Source organism: Trachurus japonicus, chromosome 18 (genome assembly GCF_045865225.1).
Source record: "Trachurus japonicus isolate A0001 chromosome 18, Traja_1.0".
In the NCBI taxonomy this organism is placed as follows: domain Eukaryota; kingdom Metazoa; phylum Chordata; class Actinopteri; order Carangiformes; family Carangidae; genus Trachurus; species Trachurus japonicus.
Genome location: NC_140924.1, coordinates 30,817,208 through 30,834,045, shown reverse-complemented (window position 1 = coordinate 30,834,045; position 16,838 = coordinate 30,817,208). Strand labels below are relative to the sequence as shown.

The window sequence follows — 16,838 nt, the reverse complement described above, 5'->3', positions numbered from 1 at the left end:
AGTCAGTATTTGTATTTGTCCTGTGTGTAAATGTTTATCAGCTCCAGTTTTGCTGAGGCAGTAATGGATTTACAAAGTTAACTTCCAGGATGTACCCTCTACTTAAGATGCATCGATACAAGAGCAATCTAATTCTACATTCTGTTGTATAGAACCCACATTGTCCAAACTTCTCCTACCATAAGACGGCTGCAGAAGTCACTCCCGTCACATGTAAGGTCTGAATAGCACCTGAGAAGGACACCAGTACTAAGGAGAGGAGGGAAATTAAACTGACCAAAATAGTGTCAAAGATAAAGGTATGGTTTAAAAGAAGGTACTGAAGATAGCTTAGATAAATCTGGATTTTTTTTTCAACTGGTGAGCCTTGTTTATGTGATCTTTATTTTGAAAAACTGGGGGGAAAAAATAGGGTGGATGTGTTGCTGCAGATGCCAGGGCTTGATGAAGGGCTTCTATGTTTACATTCCCAGCGTCCAGCACTGCCTCATCGTCTCCTTTGCTCGTCTTCTCTCCTCTGCGCTCCCCTCCCTTTCACAGTCGAGTGAGTGACAACTACCCTTTGAAATTAGCCGAGATGGGCGGTGGGGGCCAATTAAACTTTGTTACCCTCAGGCTAAACCAAACTGCGCTCTGGAACAAGCATTACCACGAGAAAGTTGCAGATCGCTGTGCGGTGATACGGAAAGTCTTCATGAATAGCGTGTGTGTGGGGTGAAGTTTTAATATGCCGAGGACATATAGGCAGGCATGGATCCATCTGCGTGTGGCATGAATATGCATCGAGGAGAGAGGGGGAGTGGGTGGGGGGATGAGGCCGAGTCTGAGCCAAAGAGCTGACTGCCTTCCTGTCTCGCTCTTGCTGCTCCACAGCAGCAGCCAAGCTCAAGTTTGTGTTGGCAGCGACTGGGCACTGTCGGATGATTCCAATTCATGCTGTGTTCCTGCTCTCTCTCTCTCTCTCTCTCTCTCTCACGCACATACACGCGCGCATGCACAAAAGGAAACACACAAATATACACTTCGACAAACGCAGTCTCTGACCTCCCACATTCACACACCACACCTCCCAGATGGACTCTTGCTTTATGTATTCTCTACAAATCGAAATTATCCTCAGATGATATTCATGGATACACCATACACACGCGCACAGACACACACACTTAGATCTCCCCCTCTTCACACAGCTTTTTCCAAGCGTGTGAAAGTATATAAGGCCTCATGGTGTCTGCAGTGGTTTCTGGCAGAAGGCCAGACCAAACATGGCAGTCGAAATAGCCTGCTGCTTGACCATGCTCCCTTATGGACACTGGATACACACTAGATCTACTAGATCACGCACGGCACATTTCATAGATAGAAAAGCAACAGCTGCCTTAGACAATACAGTAAACTATTAAGCAATAATCAACAGCACATGCCGCCAGCACAGCACAGGTACAACATTGACGGCTGAACTGTGGGATTCGCGAAAGCTGTTGAAGGCCTCCACAACAGTTCCTCCCACTTTAAAATACCAAAAAGAAAATGGCTTTAACCACTTTCCAAAATGACAATCACGAGTTTAACAGAAGAGGCACTGAACAAACTTCATCTCTTCAGACACAGTTTTCATAAAAAAAAAAAAAAAAAAAACTATTCTCACATGGCAAATTAAATTAAAGTGAGTACTCCAACCAAAAAAAAAAAAAAAGCTGGAATTTAGAGCTTCTGGTTGGAATAATAAGAAATAAAAAAAACACCTCAGTGAAATCCCAGAGGAGCTGAATGTGAGAAGTGTACGCACACACAGAGGAACCACACTAAAAGAGACAGTGAAGCTGCACAAGCTCCAACACTACTCACAGTCTTTTTAGTGCTGGCAATCCAAGGAAGGCGCCTGGTTCAATTCGACTGATCATGTTACTCCGCAGGTCCCTGTGGGGATAAAAACAAAGGATTGTAGATTACATAAACAATTTAAAAACAGGATAAAATGTTGAAACAGCAGCAATTTTGCTGATCAATTAATCATTTGAGTAATCCTCTGAAGGAAAAATATCTTCTCTTGTACACTTCCCGTCATCGCTCCCTGGGCATATGATCAGATTTTTTTTTTTTTTTTTTTTTTTTTTTACAATTTCCTGACAAAACAGTAGTAACAGAATGAGATTCCAGTTCATTATGTATTGGAATAGATTCAGACAGATTGAGGCCTGAGCCATTTTTCTCTGCTCAGCTCATCTGTAACACAATGATAACAGATGACTGACACACAAACCAGGTTAAAACACAGGTGAGTGGTCTTGCACATTTTTCTGTCCTATGAAAACATCCACCCTCCCACCCACCCATCATTACTACATAGCTGCTGTCACTGACAACCTGACCCTCAGAGGAGAATCTCTCTCACACACATATACACACAAAGAGAGAAGCGTGCACAGACACGCGCGCACACACACACACTCACTCCTCCCACCGGTTCAAAGGCTTGCGGTCACAGAATTCCTGCAGCGCTCACCTGCGCTGGCACTGCCTAGTCACTCATTACAGTGGAGGTTCAGGAGGCTTCCCAGTCGCCACCTGAACCCACACAAAGGGCCTCTGGGTAACTGGGACCGTTTGATGTCAAGGAGCTGTCATCTGAGGGAGGGAGGGGCAGGTGGCCACAGATAAGTCATAGACAAAAAAATCTATTGCTTGTTATAAAGCTTTTGATGTAAGCTAGAAAGAGTTCATGGAGGAGTGGTGAGAGAGAAATGAGGAGGCAGGACTTCTCCCAACTCCACTCGACCCTCATAACCGGTAAGAGCCATTGTGTGTTAGACACACTCACACATACACACACACACACACACACAAGTTGAGTCTACTAATTTGCTTGTTCCAGCAGCTTTATTCCAGTGTATATTTGCTTGCTACAGTTGAAATAAAGCAGGACGCAGACACAATGAGCAGCCGTCTCCTGTGTCCAAGTTCAGCAGGAGTGGAGTGATGAGTCAAGAGAAAAGCTCTCCACCGCTGGTTGACTCAGCGGTCAGACGTGCAAGCCACAGAACCAGCCTTGTAACGTGGAAACAAAAGAGTGCTGGCGTTGGTTACAGATCATCGCTCCCACTTATGTTCACCAAACGTGAGAACTGCGTTTATTTATTCTAAATGAAAAAAAAATGAAAAAGGGAAACAAACTTTTGTTGCTTAAGTTTCCATTTCAACAAGGATGTTTACAGCATCTTGAACTCATTTTTTAAAAGGAGCATGGTTACTGTGTGATATCTGCTGGTGGTCTTTCAGTAAACATTAAAAAAAGCTGTCCAGAATACCCACTACAACTCTGACAACAAAACTACTCGTGAATAATATATGGGGGAGTCACAGGGAAGCAGTCCATGCTTAACCATCCATAACTGCTCTTCAGAATCCAAAAGACCACTGACCACACATGACCTGGCACCTTTAAATCTATTTGCAGAGGGGAGGCGGGGGAAAAAAATGCCAGGTTTTCTCAGAATGCTCGAATTGAAATAGCTGGCTGAATATTTCCCGGTCTGTTCCAGAGCTGTTCTTGAACTGGCGCCACACTAAAGGGCGGTTTTGCAGCTGCTGCCATTTTTAGGGGGCACACACATGTCCCTCTTCCAGAAAGGTGTTGTTCGTGTTAAAATTAAAAACGCACGCGACGTGGAAGAAGGTTTTAATTGAACTCCTCCACCCAAGTTCGGGATCATTTTCTGCAGGGTTTAATATATATATGGACTTTCCTGGCGTGAGACTGACATTCCCACAGGGAAGAGAGAGACTGGTAACATTAAACAAGCCTCCAGATGAACAGAATGATGGATGGCTTTGTATTAATAGAAATTACACCCTTGAAATCCCATTAAAAAAAAAAAGATCTTCTCAAGTCAGAGACTATGTAACTTTTGGATGGAACAGGAGGCAGTTACAGCATAGACTTTAAAATTACCACAATTTTCCCTCCTGACATAATAAAAAAACAACTTTATCCTTATTATTTAGTTGACGGGACAAAGACAGAACTAACTGACCAAGTTATTCACCTTTGCTCTATTCTATAGGACAGTCATGATTTCAACTTCTCATTTGTAAAAACAAGATTGTCTCCTTTAATCCCACTGGTTAAGTAAAGTGAAGCCTCCGATAGGTCGGAGCACTATAGCGATGTCCACTTAAAACTTGCTTTATATTTGTGAATAACTTGCTTACACACCTTACTTCCACGTGCATTGTGCCATTCATGAATAGACAACAATCAGTTCTTCAGAAAACACCACACACTGGAGCCGTTATCCGCGCGCCGTTCGCCACAATGAGCATTCCTCCACAGCAGCGGATTTAGCAAGGAATTAGCATGTTGACCGCCGCCTAGCTTGGCTCCCATTTCTATGAGGAGAGTGATAATGGGGGATTCTGTGTGGCTTATTTCCAAGCAGGGACACCTTTTGCCCCAAACAAAACACAGCGGTCTCCACAGTTACTTTGCCATTTCACGCAGAGTGCCAGATAGGCGTAATCGATTCTCTACCCCCCTTTTCTGGCGCTCACAGCCAGCTGCTGTCTCAGTCTTCACGGCTGCATATAGGCAGGCCAAATGAGGCAGAGTTTCTTTGTGGGTGAGGTAAAAAAAAAAAAAAAAAGCAAAGCTGTGAAGGCCGAGGGAAGGGGGGGTTGAAGATGGAGAGCCTCAGTGCATTCAAACAGACTCATGCAGCATGTTTTTTTTTTCCTTTTCCAGAGTTTGAGGAGAAAAGAAGGGGAGTGTGTGTGACTGAAGGTGAGAGGGAGGGAAGAGGAACATTTCAGAGAGGGAGAGGCTTCAGCATGCAGAATGTGTATGTGTGTGTGTGTGGGAAGGGTACTGTTGACACCTCTGGCCTTGGCTTGGCCTCATTACAATGACAAAAGCAAGCAAGCCATCGAGCAACCTCGCTTCAGTGGTGGATGGGAGCGGGGTGGGGTCTGCGTCAGGCACAATGGGAGCTGCTTTTGGAGGTAAACTTGCCCGTGGATTGATGCAACAACAGGCAGAACAGAATTTACAGCCAAATCAACTGGCCATTCACAGAAAAGGCACATGAATGCCTTCAAGGCTTTTCTTGGTAGAGAAGGATCAAAGCTCTCTTTTAACACATTCAGCACACAGACAGGGTTTTTTTTTCTTTATCCTGTAGGCCTTAGCTCTAAAAACTAACATCTGAGCCCACAGGGACTTTTCTTGCAAGCCCATAAACAATCCAGCCCTATCTAGTCTCATCAATGTGGGAGTCAACTCAAAAAAAGTCATGCAGGAGAATTTCACACAACAAGTTATGAACAGAGTAAGAAAAAAAGGAGTAAATACAGCAGGAGCTTTATACGAGTGGTGTGCAAAATCTAACTTTACAAGCATGTAAAAGCAGGAGAGTCACATGCTGCGTTTATCACGCAAGTCTAACAAAGCTGTAGGCCGAAACTGACTCAGTGCAAGTCAGGGGAGGTTTGCTAAAAACATATATTGCGGAATGTGTAATCAATACATTCGGTGGGCATTTCTGATCAGTGATCAACATTTGAGCCTAAATCTTCTTGCAGAACTCACACCACAAGGCTCAACAACATGTAGCCATTATGGCCTCACACGCTGCCTCGATTTCTGGTCTTTTCACCCAGACCGAGAGGAATGACAGGGGAAACATGCCCTTAGAATTCCATATCAATGCAGTCATGTGTTATTGTAGCCTTGGGTAAAAGCACAGCCATTAATGGTCTGGTTATTTTATCTGCATGAAGCCATTCCAGAGTGATAAATCACCCGTGGCCCATATGTGCAGGCCCAAGGCCATTTTCCTGAACTCTCTGCAGGAAGGAAACACGGGTGATGACAATCTCATCTCCAAAAGGCAGAGTCACATGGCACGATCAGCATCTCTCCATTGTTTAAGGAACCCCAGAGAACATATGTGAGCACACACACCAATAAATGTCTTCGCTCTGTAGAACTTAATTCCTTCTTCGCAGTTTCTGCTGACAGAGTGCAGAGACTTTCCACACTTTAAATACCAGCACTGCTGAAACCCTGGAGAAGCAATCAGGTTGTCTTATGTTTTACACTCTGCGAGAGAAAAGTGGGCTCCATCCCCAGAATACCCAAGCAGCTGTACGTCGAGAGCATGTCACCAGGCAGACACCGACCAAGCCCGGGGGCCGTGCCTATAATTAGCCTTTTCTAGTACGATCTCCAGTCCTCCACCGTGGACTGATATTCTTGACTGAGGCTAAGTGCTGCGTGGATGCCTTCTCATTTTCTGTGACCTGGATGTTCCATTGGCACCAAGCCAAAGTGTGTTTTACAAACCTCCTGCTCCACAAGCCAAAGCTTCACTTGTAGAGTGATGGATGGCTCATGCTAATGCACTGGGGAATATAATGTGAAATATAGTGAAGGTATTTGACTGGGACATAAAGCCCATTGGTGATTTTTCATGACTACTTACTACCCTATACATCGACTTTCAAAGATGGAAGACTTTTTAAAGATCTGATGGTTTCTTTTATTTAGGTGTAAATTCTGATCCAAGTGCTGATTTCAACCACAAAATACCAAATTTTACTTTAAAGGGATAGTTCAACATTTTGGCAAATTGGCCCATTGCCATAATCCCTTTTGTCATAGCAGTAGGTTCGTTACCTTTGTTTGTCAGTGCAAGCTATTTTTAGAACGGCGGAGCAGAGCCGCAAGCTGGTCAGAGCTATGCTACGGAGGCTAACGGGATTTCTTGGTTTCCCTCGTAACGTTCCATTATTATCTCATAGCGTGATGAACTGAGCAGATCATGGGCCAATTTGCCAAAATGTTGAACTATCCCTTTAGAATGTGCAAATAGTAGGTTCAGGCATGACTTAAGCATCATTGCATTTATACTCATGAGGAAGAGACGACAAATACTTACAATTTTTCCAATGTAAACAATCCAAAGAAGGATCCATTTCTGAGCTCTTGAATCTTATTGTTGTTTAAAATTCTGTGGAGAGAAAAGAAAAGTATAAATACCAAGCAACAATAAAAAAGGACAAGGTATTTTGTATCAAAAAGTGAATTGTTTTATTAATGTTTGTACAGTGTGCAACTGCTCAACAGTTTTCACGGTAAGTATTTAATATTTTCCGGTAGCTTTTCACACCATGACAAATTCAATAGAGTCCCACGTTAAATGTCTGAATAAACAAGACTTTTATGATAGAAAAAAAAATAAAAATACAAGCCACAGTGTTGAAAACATCAGCAAGGAATGTGCGTTAATTAAATCGTGAAGGTGGATTCAAAAGGATCTAGTGTCTTTTCTAGCAACAAGTGAAATGGTGCCACACTGCTACTTGTTGACAGATAACACTATTAAGTCTCACTCTTTGTCCTCCAGCCACACTTAAGCCCCCAGTCACAGAATGCTACGCTGCTGCCAGGAAAAGATCAGAAGAAAAACAACTTGAAACGCGGCCAGGCTTTTTCTTTCATGTTAAAATGGCTATCATCTGAGCACTCTTGAGACAGGTAGCCAAAATGAGATAAAGTGTTATGAAGCCTCTCCGGCTTCAACAGCTAAACACACATCGTATTTTGATCTGGAGCAGCAGTGACTCACTCGAGATTATTTCTCATGGCCGTCACATTATTTTAATAATGAGAAATCCAAGCGTTTGATCAAACGCAAGGTCACGGGCCACGAACCGGCATCAAATCACTCCAACCAAATCTTTGATCACAGTTACATAACTAAAAGGAGCCTTCTCTGGGTGTTTTGTTGAAGGATAAGTTATGCATCACATTTACAGCTGTATAATATGAGGCAACAAATTTGCACATTGTAAGGAAACATCTCCAAATACTAAGAAAATAACCCGAGGTACTCCAGTCCTCACAATGCCTCTCAATACAAACAAGTACACATAATGTTAGATGAGAAAATGTGTCATCATTTTAAACTTTATCACCGCAGAAATAAAAGAGAGCTGAGAAAACCTTCAAGTCATTGTGTGAATTCTTGATTGCTTCCTCCATGGGTTATAAAGCAGATTTTATGATCCAGTTTATTCCTGGTGCATAGCACAAGCTGATTCACTGCATACAAAACTGCACAGTAAAGCTCCACTTTCTGTGCCCATGTCCCTTAGAGTTCAAGACTTCGCTCCTAAACTGCTCTCAAAGGATCTGGGAAATCAATAGTGCTGTTAAAAAAATAAAAAAACAAGCAGGGAGTTGTGGTTGAGCATGTTTCTGGCCAGCAGGGAGGGGATGTGGCGGGTGACATACATGCTAGTGGCACCCACAATCTAGGGCCAGATTGGAGTCATTATGGGGTGTTGAGGGGTTGTTTTATTACAGGGTTGGACAGAAGAGATTCATTGGAGATTTGCTGCTTGGCTCGCTGCCGCTCAGCGAGAGGCGAAGAAGAGGAGAGAGAGCGCACACAAACAAAAACTTCCTGCGTCCACGTTGGGTGTTTTGCAGCCTTCTGGATGCTGAAACGGCAGATGTTAAAATGCAGCAGCGATGTGCAAGGCTGCAAACTCCATCACTGATGATATAGGCAGAAATGTTATGCGTTCCAAGAGCGTGGTCACGATAGTCTCATTTATACTGCAGAATATCTGGCATACCGAATGGATGCATTTACCATGAGGGCTCTGTGAATTCAGGAATGTGGTCAACAATCAACAGAGCATAAGGGATGGACAAAAATACCTTATGTGGCACAATGTACTAAGTTGAGGTAGGTCCTAATATGTTGGAGCTGATACGGTTGAAATTAAGGCAGTGACTTATTTTTTTTTTTACATTCAAATGCAGAAAAAGAGGCAACACTTATATTTGACTGATAACAAGCTTTCCATGCAGCACAGTGAGTGAGCCATTTGACGGGGGCACAGAGGGGGCAGGCTCACAGCTACATTATGTAATGTCGTGACATCAAAGTATGGAAAATCTTAACAACATCTGCCTAATAGGAAAAAAATGTAATAGCAAAGATGTGGAGTGGTCACAAGTACGTGCTCATCATTATTGACACCAGGTTATTTGAGGCTGCAACGAAGCACAGAGGCCGGCCTTTCATCATCATGGAAAGTTGTATAATTGGGTTTACAGGGTAAATAATGAATTTTAAACAACATGTCTTAAGAATCACTCAGATCTGGCTGCATTAAATTCACATTTCTAGCCTTGTGACTCAACAGGTTGTTAAAATGAATCTGTGAAGCCCTTATCTTGCCCTCTTTCCGTGTCCTCCCTTCTTTGCATGCTGTGCCCTATTTCACCACCCTCATCCTCCCCTCCCCTCGCTCGTGACAGCAGTCTGACCTCGGCGAGTTGGAAACTGCTACGGCTGCAAAACGCCTTCTTTACACTCTTGCATCGTTGACGAAGCAATACCACTGCTTTCTATGCAACCAATTTACGTAAAGCAAACCGCAAATCTGCATGGAGATCATGGCCGTATAACCACCAGCATGTCTGCTGCCCTCAGGACGTCTGTAGCCGTCTGCTTCCTTACCGTCTGTCTCTGGATGGCGGCCTGAGGTCTCCAGACTGGGGAATCGTCTGTGGAATTTCTTTGGGCAAGGCCTCAAACGATGCAGGAGGGGGGAGTCTCCCCTTATCTTGATGCATAGATAAGACCTGCTTGAGTTCAGGCCAAGAACAAGCTGCAGGGGGATACGACTGAATCTCACATCCTGTCTCCTGATACAGATGCTATAAATCTCGATGACATTTATGGAAGAGCTGTCTCTGAAACCGGAATTTCTACACTGAGTAATATAAAATGCACTGGCCTAGATTTTTCAATATGCCTTCAAACTGAGTAAACATGACACTGCTGAAGGTAGTCCGGAGTTCTTTTTCGCTTAAGAAAATACACCTTTGAAAGCATACGCCTCTGGCTGTGGGCACATTATCCAAAGAGGGCCCCAAAAATAAAAAAAATAAAAACACCACCAGCCACTACACACTCGGGCACAGAGACATTTTAAGAACAAAGCTAAATGGTGCTCTCTCAACACTTTCTTTACGCTCAGGAGGCTTTCAGACAAAGAACTCCCAGGAGCGGAGAGCTGTAACTCTTCAACAGGTTTTCAAATAGGTTTTAGGCTGCAGTGGAGCTCATAAAATCCCTTCTGGAGTCACTTCCTCTGACTACAGTGGATGGAAAAGTGGGCCTCGGCTCAGGTGGGAAGGGGAAATGAGTCAGTGGCGGAGGGGGTTGCAACTTGCCAAGGTGATTCTTGCAGTTATCTTGTGCTTTTGTGTGCCACAAATGAGTAGTATGAAGATTTTTCTGCAGTATTTGAATCTATATACAAGAATGAGCACCGAGGGATAGGAAAAAGCTTTTGTAAGGACTTTTTGTTTTATATGTCACTGAGGTAATGTGAAGTCCTTTAAAGGAATTCACTTGCATTTGGGGAAACTAAAAGGGGTCATACAAGTCACAGGCTTTGCAATATCCTCTTTCACCATCCGACGGGCCAAGCCATTAGAGTGAGGTATTCACCATATAGCTCTCTGGCTGGATGGACAACGGCTCCCACCATGCAAACCCCTCGGATAAAAAGAGACGAGTCATAAAATCAACATAGACCAGAAGGTATCACAACAGCATGAGCTCATGTCTACAGACTCAAGTGAATTGCTTGTCTGGTATTAACTGAGACTTTGTGCAACCTGGCAAAGTCAAAGCTCAACAGACCTGCAAAATTAAAGGCTGTGAACTGACTAAATGTGCAGCTGTCAGTGCTTTGCTTTTGGGAGTTTGCTTTCTTCGGCAAACACCGCAATCCTACTATGAAAAAAAAAAACACCGGAGTGCCTCTTTGGACCACTGGCAAAACAAATCCTCTCAAGACACGCATGACAGCAGGCACCTGTGTTTCTGTTACACAAGCACTTCAAAGGCCCCCAGCATGGTATGGTAACTTTTTTTAAATGCTGGGTAAACACACGCAGCGATTGACAAGAGGGACCGGTGCCGTCTGTTTTAATGCGAATTTTCGACTGCTCCACAACTCCGAGACGGTTGAGGTCTCAGGGAAGCCGGCGCGAGGATGTAACTCTAACTCCCAGTTCGCGCTGCTGTAAAACAAGACGTTTTACTGCGCTCTGACGTGTCATCAAACTCAGCACGCTTTTCCCGCAGCAAGGGAGGAAATCCCTGCTTTCTTCCTGACATTAATCCTGACGCTGCGCTGTGCAGCTCAAAAACCAGGTGTGCTTATTTGCACTGTCCAACCCAGGTGCTCCTGTGAACGGAGGCCTGATTACACTAAACAAGCCCTGTGAAGGAATATGAGCCCGCTGAGCACAGAACGCATAAAAATAGTCAATTTTCCCCGTCCGTGTGGGGATGTCGGATGAAACTTAAACAGGTGCACGGGAATAAATGCAAAATGTCGACTCAACCAACCTGATTTATCCGTTCGTGTAGAGCAGGGGGTTAAATTCAACCCCCTTGTATTTCAGGGGGCCTTCACTGACATGGGAGGATAGGCCAGCTGTAAACACATTTGTGTCATTTCCTCTCGGATTACTTAGGCATGTGGTATCATTTGGAGAGCACAAATGCAGGGAATGCATCACTCATGTTTTTCCCCACAGAGAAGCATTCAGGACAGACCAACGCCGAATAACTACACGCATTCAAACTTCTAATCTAGCACCAGCAGTCACTCACATTTGGTATAATAATGGTCTTCTTAAGTGGGAAACTGCATATGGAGCATGGTTAAAATAAAAGATAAGGCAACACTGAAAGCCATCATGTGACAGTATCTGGGGTAAAAAAAAAAAAATTCTGGCATGCAGTCAAACCAATTACCCCTCTCGTTCAATGAGTTCACCGCAGCAGTTGAGGAAATGCTCAAACAAGTGTGCTCGGTGTTCTCTGAAAAGCTTGGGTTAAATTTTTAATTTGTTAGTCGACCCCTGAAGAGGAAACGGGGGAAATCTGAAGTACAAAAAAGGGGGGGGTGAGGGGGTATGATAAATGGAATAGGTCTCTAATCACACCTAGCTTCCACTGCTGTTTCTGGCAAGGCCTTAATTAGCAGACACAACAAGGCTCGTCAACACACAAATTGGAAAACTCGCACATTGAAAGAAGTGAAATAACATTAACCTGGAAAAAAAAAGCCCAGGGAGACTTCCACTGAGTCATTTTGTCATGTTTTAAAGTCTTAAAGGAGAAGGCATGCAGCGTGTTTAACATATTCTGTGAACATTACCACAGGAAGCCAGAGGACTAGTTATAAAGCAATAAACATCCACAAACATTTAGATGCTAGATCACATTTCATTCCATAAAGTTCAGTGCAGTGCAGATCGGCTCTGTCCAGCGATGGTCAACCCCACAACAAGGCAGTGAGAGAGCCATAAAGTAGGACCACCACACCTTCTGAGGGGGCTTGCTGCGTTTACAGGTCATAAATCAACACCTACAAATCTCACAGTGGACATGAGTTGTTAGACTGCTACTCTTGTCTACACTGAGTCCTGGAGAGACTTCCCCTTTAAGGAGATGGTTTTGTTGTTTTCCAGCAACAGATGAGAAACAAGTGTCCAGAAATGCCAAAGCGGAGACTGGAAGGAATTCCCTGTAGTCGCACTGTTTGCCGACTGTGCTCTCTAATTACATCTTTCTTCTTCTTCTTTGGAGACTATCCTCCACATTACAGAGCTTAAGCTCAATGCTAAATCATGAGGAACACGGCTCAACCTCCAATCCATCACTGTCGGAGCAACATGACTGACTCCAGGCTCACTGAAAACATACAGACATCCCGAACGCCAACTAGACCATAACTAAAAGAGATCAGCATATTTCAAATTCTAGAGACATCTAAGAGGACAGATTATTAATACCATAAAGAGGACGGTTGTATCAGAGATCAGAGTGGGAGAAAAAAAAAGCATTACCGAAAAAAATGAAATTCAAATTTGAACGTTTCATGTGAAGTAAAAGCTCTCACCAGCTCATTATTTCAGTGCTGGATGATTATTAATTCAGAGACATGATATTAGCTAGAGCCATGTAATTCAACACGGTTCACATTCTTTTATTTTGTGTTAATGCGGTCGACTCTATAAATGTCTTCAAATCTGCCAGTGAGTTAGATTTATGTGTGTCAGATCCTGAATACAAGCAGCGTCTTAAGAGGTAAGTACAGGTCAGTCCTCCTGCGTACAAAAACAATGTGGAGGTCAGCAAAGAGGAAATTGATGGGATGTTCAAGCTCTAAGAGGCATATAGTTTGTTTTACTGACATGTCTCTTAGGCAGGTGTTCGGCTTCACCACGCTGACCCATTTGGAGGTTTTTGTGTCAGTAATTGATAAAATACAAACTCAAGGCTCAACCCATCCTTGCAGCGACATGTTCAACATGTTTGTGTCTAAAATTCCCTCAATATAGAATACATAAACATAACTGCGGACATAAGGATAACCCGACTCAAGCTAGTTTCAAATCTCTGCTACTTTCACACTGTACTGATATTACCACATGACTGGAAAGAAGATTTTAAAAATATTACATCCCCAAAAGTTTGCTTCTAAGTAATGTACCTGTGGTTTGTGGTAAACAGGTTCAAACATGCAAACTCACTGCAGTGGTCTTATCACTTGTAACTTACCAGCAAATCCTCTCCTTTTCTTTCCCTCCCTGTCTATTATTTGCTTTCTACTCCTGCACCCTGCCCTAGTATTCTCATATTTCCTCCATCACTCAACACCACCACAAAGCACAAGTGCTCTGAACACGCAGCTTTGAATTTCTGACTTTTTAACTAGTTTTGTCCTCATAAAAAAGGGGCTTTGTCTTGTGTTGAGCACAAGATCCAAAAACAACTCTTACATTTACATGAGGTACGACTTGAAAGTATCTTAACACAACAATAGGGAAGTGTCAGCCATGTAGATTAACATTTAATTGCCCCAATTCATGAGTTCACAAAAAGGTTTGCGAGAGAAATCTAAATCTGCTAAACCACTTGCGTCTGCATGCGTGTGTGTTTTCCTCCTTTTGGGTTGTGGATGTGGCCACACACCGACTTACAACTGTATTAATACTCCTGGCTGGCAGCTGGAGAGGCTCACTCAAGTGTGTTGTCAATAACGTTGCTACCGAAACTGGATGCAACTCCATCAGATGGTGTGCATTGCAGCCAGGAAAAAAAAAAAAAAAAAGAAGCATCACAGGCAATGAGCCCTTACATCCATTATATTGCCTTGGAGATATGGTAAGAGAGGCGTCTTCCTGTGTTATGAATCACAACACTGCAGGAAGACAGGCAGTTAGTGTTACATGGGGTTTACATGTACACTATTACAGTATGCAGCTGTGAAAGCATGATGTATGGCTGACATGGAGCACACACTAATATAGCTCTGGTGTGCCACTTGTCATGCCATATTTATCTTTGGGAATACTTTCTGATAGGGGAATTTTCCACTAAAAGTATGTGTGGAAGTGATGCTCACATTTATTCAGTCAATAATCAAGGTAAGCTGTGTATTTAGAAGAATTAAACACGAGATAAAAGATGCTTTAGGTAGGCTAAGTCCTTGTTGGGTCTCCTGATAAACTATTTAGAAGTAGAGACGAGGGGGAGTCTGGGGGATGTAGTTCACATTCTGCTATCAACACAAAGGTTGAAATAGTGGTGGAAGTTTTGTGTGATAGGATGTGTCGTATGAAAATAGTGTAAAAGGCGCCTGTGTGTGTGAGTGTGTGTGTATGTGTGTACTCACAGTGTGACTGTCCTGTTGGGGAAGGAGTCCGGGGGTAACACCTGATGGAGCTCCATGTTGCTGCACACCACTTTCTTGTCGGCCGACTTCCCGGCGCTTTTCGAGCGTTCATCATATGATTTGCAATCAGATGATCCCACCAGCACCGAGCCACCGCCGAGCCCGACACTCGGCAGCAAAACCACAAGCAACTGCAACACATCCACCCTCATTTTTCACACGCCACTAAAAAACCCTCGCAGCATGGGTAAAGGGGAAAGATTTTTTTCTCTTTCTTTTTTTCAACAGATACGTGGCTGATACTTAAGTAGCTGTGTTATAAAAATGGGACCCGAAAGCCAGACAAAAATGCGACCTTTGCCAGTATCTTGTTTGGTTCCAGTGAGCCTTCCTCCTCCATTTCTCGCAGGGCTTTCCCTTCGCTCGGCGGCATTCAGTCCCACAGAGGTATCCTCCTTTGTTTGCCAAACGACTCATTTATAATTCCCTTCCCATTGTGGCGTGGTGTTCACTTCCTCCAACTCCTTCTAATCCACGAAAATGTAAAATGCTGAGTAATTTCGCTCGTTATTAAACCACTTGCCCGGTTGTTGAGAGGTTTTCTTTGTTGGCCATAGCGTGGGTCCGAGTCCCAGTGTTGTCTTTTCCACGGGAGGCGGCTGCAGTCATCCCAGGTTATCACGTTAACTTCGGGGGACGCGACCAAGCTTTTTATCACAACACATACTTTCAATTCCAACCACTGGACTATGTACTGAAACAAACGCGAGCGAGTAAACTTCCCATTCCCTGTTTTTCTAGGCAGCAACAGGAAATAACTCGAAAAAAATACCAAAGTACAAAAACACCTCTACAGCTCAAAGTGTGCTTTAAAAAAATGCCGGAAAAAGCAACGTGAAAAACTCGACACCACTCAAAGAAAAGTATCCCAAGTCGTTGTTTCTCTTTTAGTTCCCCGGTGTCTTTGGAAAGTTTTCAAAACTAGTTCTGTGTCCATTGAGAAGTCCTCTTCCCATGGTCCTGCCCCGGGCTCCACTATTGTCAAGTCTACAGGAATTCAAACCACTTCCGGTCTGGATTTCAGAATAAAACCACGAGCAGAGGCATGCCATCCGCTGAGTTGCAATAGTCTCCAGGCTGCAGTGGTGGAAGCTGTTGGGACACATGTTACTGCAGGTTTGTATTTAGTTGTCTGTATTTAAAAACTTTAGCAGGCCCTACTTTCAATGTATGGTAACTCTGATTTTTATTGAGTTTTGGAAGCAAATGGTCTGTTTCACTCCATTTATTTCACAGTTAGGCTATAATACATAATAATGTCCAGAATAATGCTATTTTATGTAAAGAATAGTCTTTTGTACAAACAGGGCTTTCATTGAAATAAACAATAGGCTACCTATTTGTATTAGATAGACTATTTTTACTACAGTGTAGGACTTCTTCCACCTCTTGTCTTTTCTGTTTGGTTAACAAGGTTAAATGAGTTTACAATACAATAGCCATGAAGAAAGAGGTCACAAGAGGAGCAAACCTGAGGAGCAAAAATTCTCTTTCCACATGAGGAAAATTTGTTTACCCTTCCACTCCATTTTCTGTGTTATGATCAGGTTGAGTGAGTCACTTATAGAAAACTGGACCTAAGAATGGCTTTGAAGTGATCACAGGCCAGGGAAGTTATGCCTTTGGGCTAAATGCTTTCACCCGCACTAGTCTTTATTTGCTTTCAGGATCTCTGAGGCTTGACGTTCATTGACGATCGACCTTTAACCTCTTTTGTCCTCCCAGGATGTTGTTGTAATGCAGTAAGCAGCTACTGTGATATTCAGAGATCTTCCTGTCACAGTGAATGCAGGGGGGCAGTAGCTGTGCTGAAGGCCAAAGCCACTGTATTAGAAATCATTCACTGGTGAAATTTAGGAATTCACTGAACTTAGTTATTGTATACATTTCCAGCTGTTAGAATATGTAGGACTCCCTGTGTTTCTGTTAAATTTTGAGAACACCTGGCTGAAATTCACAAGGCTTGGCCTACTTGTTAAGTGGTTAAGCTGTATTCA

General features: G+C 43.3%; 1 protein-coding gene across 2 annotated transcripts in view; it reads right to left on the bottom strand.

Annotated features, from left to right (window-relative positions):
- The window catches only part of adgra3 (adhesion G protein-coupled receptor A3), a 121,315-nt gene that overhangs the window by 13,826 nt on the left and 90,651 nt on the right, over window positions 1–16,838 (bottom strand). Inside the window, exons 1-3 of one of the 2 annotated variants that reach the window (XM_085806376.1) lie at window positions 14,782–15,840; window positions 6,936–7,007; window positions 1,849–1,920 (exon numbers count right to left, since the gene is read on the bottom strand). In XM_085806376.1, the coding sequence (XP_085662502.1) occupies window positions 1,849–1,920; window positions 6,936–7,007; window positions 14,782–14,993 (356 nt within the window). In that variant the 5' untranslated portion in view covers window positions 14,994–15,840. Of the gene's footprint in view, window positions 1–1,848; window positions 1,921–6,935; window positions 7,008–14,781; window positions 15,841–16,838 lie in introns of those variants that run through there. The other variant, XM_085806377.1, reaches the window with a different exon arrangement.